At 52.1% G+C, this 2,607-nt stretch overlaps 1 protein-coding gene across 1 annotated transcript; it reads right to left on the bottom strand.

Annotated features, from left to right (window-relative positions):
- Positions 1-1,746: 1,746 nt before the first annotated feature.
- On the bottom strand, positions 1,747-2,373 carry VDAG_05198 (uncharacterized protein; the record flags this gene model as incomplete). Its single annotated transcript, XM_009654934.1, has 2 exons — positions 1,747-2,132; positions 2,250-2,373. The coding sequence occupies 2 exons, from the start codon at positions 2,371-2,373 to the stop codon at positions 1,747-1,749; spliced, it is 510 nt and encodes a 169-aa protein (XP_009653229.1).
- Positions 2,374-2,607: the final 234 nt, after the last annotated feature.

Raw genomic sequence — 2,607 nt, forward strand, 5'->3', positions numbered from 1 at the left:
CCGTCGATGTTCAGATCCCAATTTGAGTCTGATAACGTGATTGAATACCTTCGCAAGTAGATTTATAGATTCTCGTCATCATCTTCTACGGTTCCAGGATCAGAGCGCAAGTTCCATGCGCAATCCTCCATCAAAAGGTCGGTACTAAGGGAAGGCAAACGGACTAGCGGTAATCGAAGCTATGCTTCAGCTAATAGGGTAAATGAAGAGTGCGCTATCAGTTGCTTTTTCCCGTAGAATTATCACTCGGATCATCTGTATCTTCGTCCAGATTGTCGTGGCTGTACGGACCAACGTCTACTAGAGATCCCTGTTGCGAGCAGGCGTCTAACCAATCACGGTTGACAAAGTCGACGCTGGAGATCGAATCAAGCAGTTGTGGTTTCTCCCTCACCCTCTTCCTCACTCTCTTCCTCTCCCCCCCTACTGACGCCTGGGCATACACAACCCGGGCATGTGGAGCTCGGACATGGGGCCCTTGCTAGGCACTTTTCCTCGCCCTCCTTAATCTCTGCCTCACTCTCTTCCTCACTCTCCTCACGCAGGACCCGTCTTTCTTGAGAAACGTTATATTCAAGGGGGTCTAGAAAGCGACCAGCTTCGTATGAATCCTAGAGCTAGTCGAAGGAGACAATAGACCCCCCTTGCTGTTCCAACTGGGAACTAGTATGATGCAAATCTCGATATTGATCCTCAGAGGTGCATAACACGGTAGTCGTTGGGAGGACCCGTTTGTGGAACGTCCCGCCGAGGCTTTGGATCACCTATTCGATATCCTCTAGCGTCACCTCAGCGGGCAAGGGGCAGCTGATTGCAACGTTGAAGGTTTTCTTCATCGTGGTGTGCTGTACGGTGCTAGACGTGGTGTGGTTGCGTCGATCGCGTCTGAACGTGTGTCCCAATTGTTTCTGAAGTGAGCCATGCTCCATCTCTTATACTGGAATGCCGTCAAGTAAGCGTGGATAAGTGGTCTAGCCTGGCCCATGTGTCTGATCTCACATGAAGAACTTGGGGTTCGACGATTCATTTCTGAGAGGTTAATACTCGAATTCCGGGTACGCGCCTGCTCGCTGTCAATGAGATTCAGTTATGTACGTCTTTACGTCAGGCCACTGTTAACTTTGAATTTGAATTAGCGGCTGTTACGTGGTGATATGTTGTCGGAAGCGAACTTTGGACACTGACAACTGGCAGCCGCGCGACTAGCGCTTCGTCCTGGCTCTGAGGTGGGGCTGTCAGCCAGCCGGGAACCGGCAGAGAGCGTGTGGGATCAAACGAAGATCACAGCGCCCTGCCGTGGTCTCACCGTTTATCGACTACCTAGTTCAAAGCTATCCGGACGGACACAAGCGATGTGGACATGGAGGCAGTTATGACTTATGGCAGAAGCTCCAAGATAATACAACACTTGTGGTCGGCCAACACGCTATGTCACCATCGCTCGTGTCTTACATAGCTACGGGGGAGTCGTGGAGTGTTGTCATATTAGACTGTATTGGGAGCATAGTGTACATTATCCGCATCTATACGCTATAGAACTCCAAGAACTCCTTTCATGGCTAAGTGACCTCCCACTGGAACGCACAGATGAGTAAGTGCCATGCTTGCGCAAGAAGAAATCTACACCTGAAAGCAGCGGTTCGCCAACGAAAGCAGTGCTTGTTTCCGATATAATGACTCGGCACCGTGTGCAGCAGCCTCGGCTTAAGCGTAAGGCGTGCTCATGGCAGGAAATGTCTCAGGCTGCTAGTCACGTGTCGTGGCCAGTATCCCGCCTTTAAGAAACATAGATGGGAATAATTTGTCTGACATATCGACAAAGTCGTAGTCGTTGAACGAAATAGCAGTAGCTTTTTCAACACCCTTCCCGTTGCTGCCACTAGGCGACGGGCCACTGGACAACGAGCTGCTTACTAACATGGTGGCCAGCGGCACCTGAGGCGACATAGATAGCTCTCTGTCCAGGCTTGAATAGGACTCCGCACCGTCGCTCGAACTGCCCGACAGACAGGTAAAGTAAGATGACGGGGGGGACCCGACAGCCTTGGCGGCCAAGTCAGCCTTGGCGGCCAAGTCAGCCGAGGCGGCCCCCGCAGGCGGACTGCTAGGTGCCGGCGTTGTGGCGTGCCTGGCTGCGACAGTCTCAAAGTTGTCGGGCCCCAAGATGCTCTCTTGCGGGACGGGGGACGCCGTTAAGCTTCGGATAAGGCCGTGCTATGATTCGTAGGCCTCGAGTTGGCCGTCATGACCGATGACCAGCACCGCCACTTTGGCTTTGTAGTAGCCGTAGAACGTGTCCGACTTTTTGAAGATGCCGGTCTTTCGGTTCTCGAAGCCTTTACGAAAGTCTTTGTTGCTCTTCCCGCGCGTCATGATAGAACTGGCCTCTTGCGGAGACAATCAATCGCGGAGATAATTAATAGCAGAACCTGGCTTGAAAGAACGTAGATTGCTACGAGCTGCTTATGAGCTTTGGCTTCTTTGGACTTTTGCCTTGCGACATGAGGCCAAATAGAGCGAGGGAGGGTCGTTGCATTTATGCCGTCTGCAGTGATACCGCCGGCAGCATCGCAAGTGTCGCGCTCGCCTAAATCTGTTTGAATCTAT

The sequence above is a fragment of the Verticillium dahliae genome, genomic scaffold (assembly GCF_000150675.1).
Source record: "Verticillium dahliae VdLs.17 supercont1.9 genomic scaffold, whole genome shotgun sequence".
Taxonomy (NCBI): Eukaryota; Fungi; Ascomycota; class Sordariomycetes; order Glomerellales; family Plectosphaerellaceae; genus Verticillium; species Verticillium dahliae.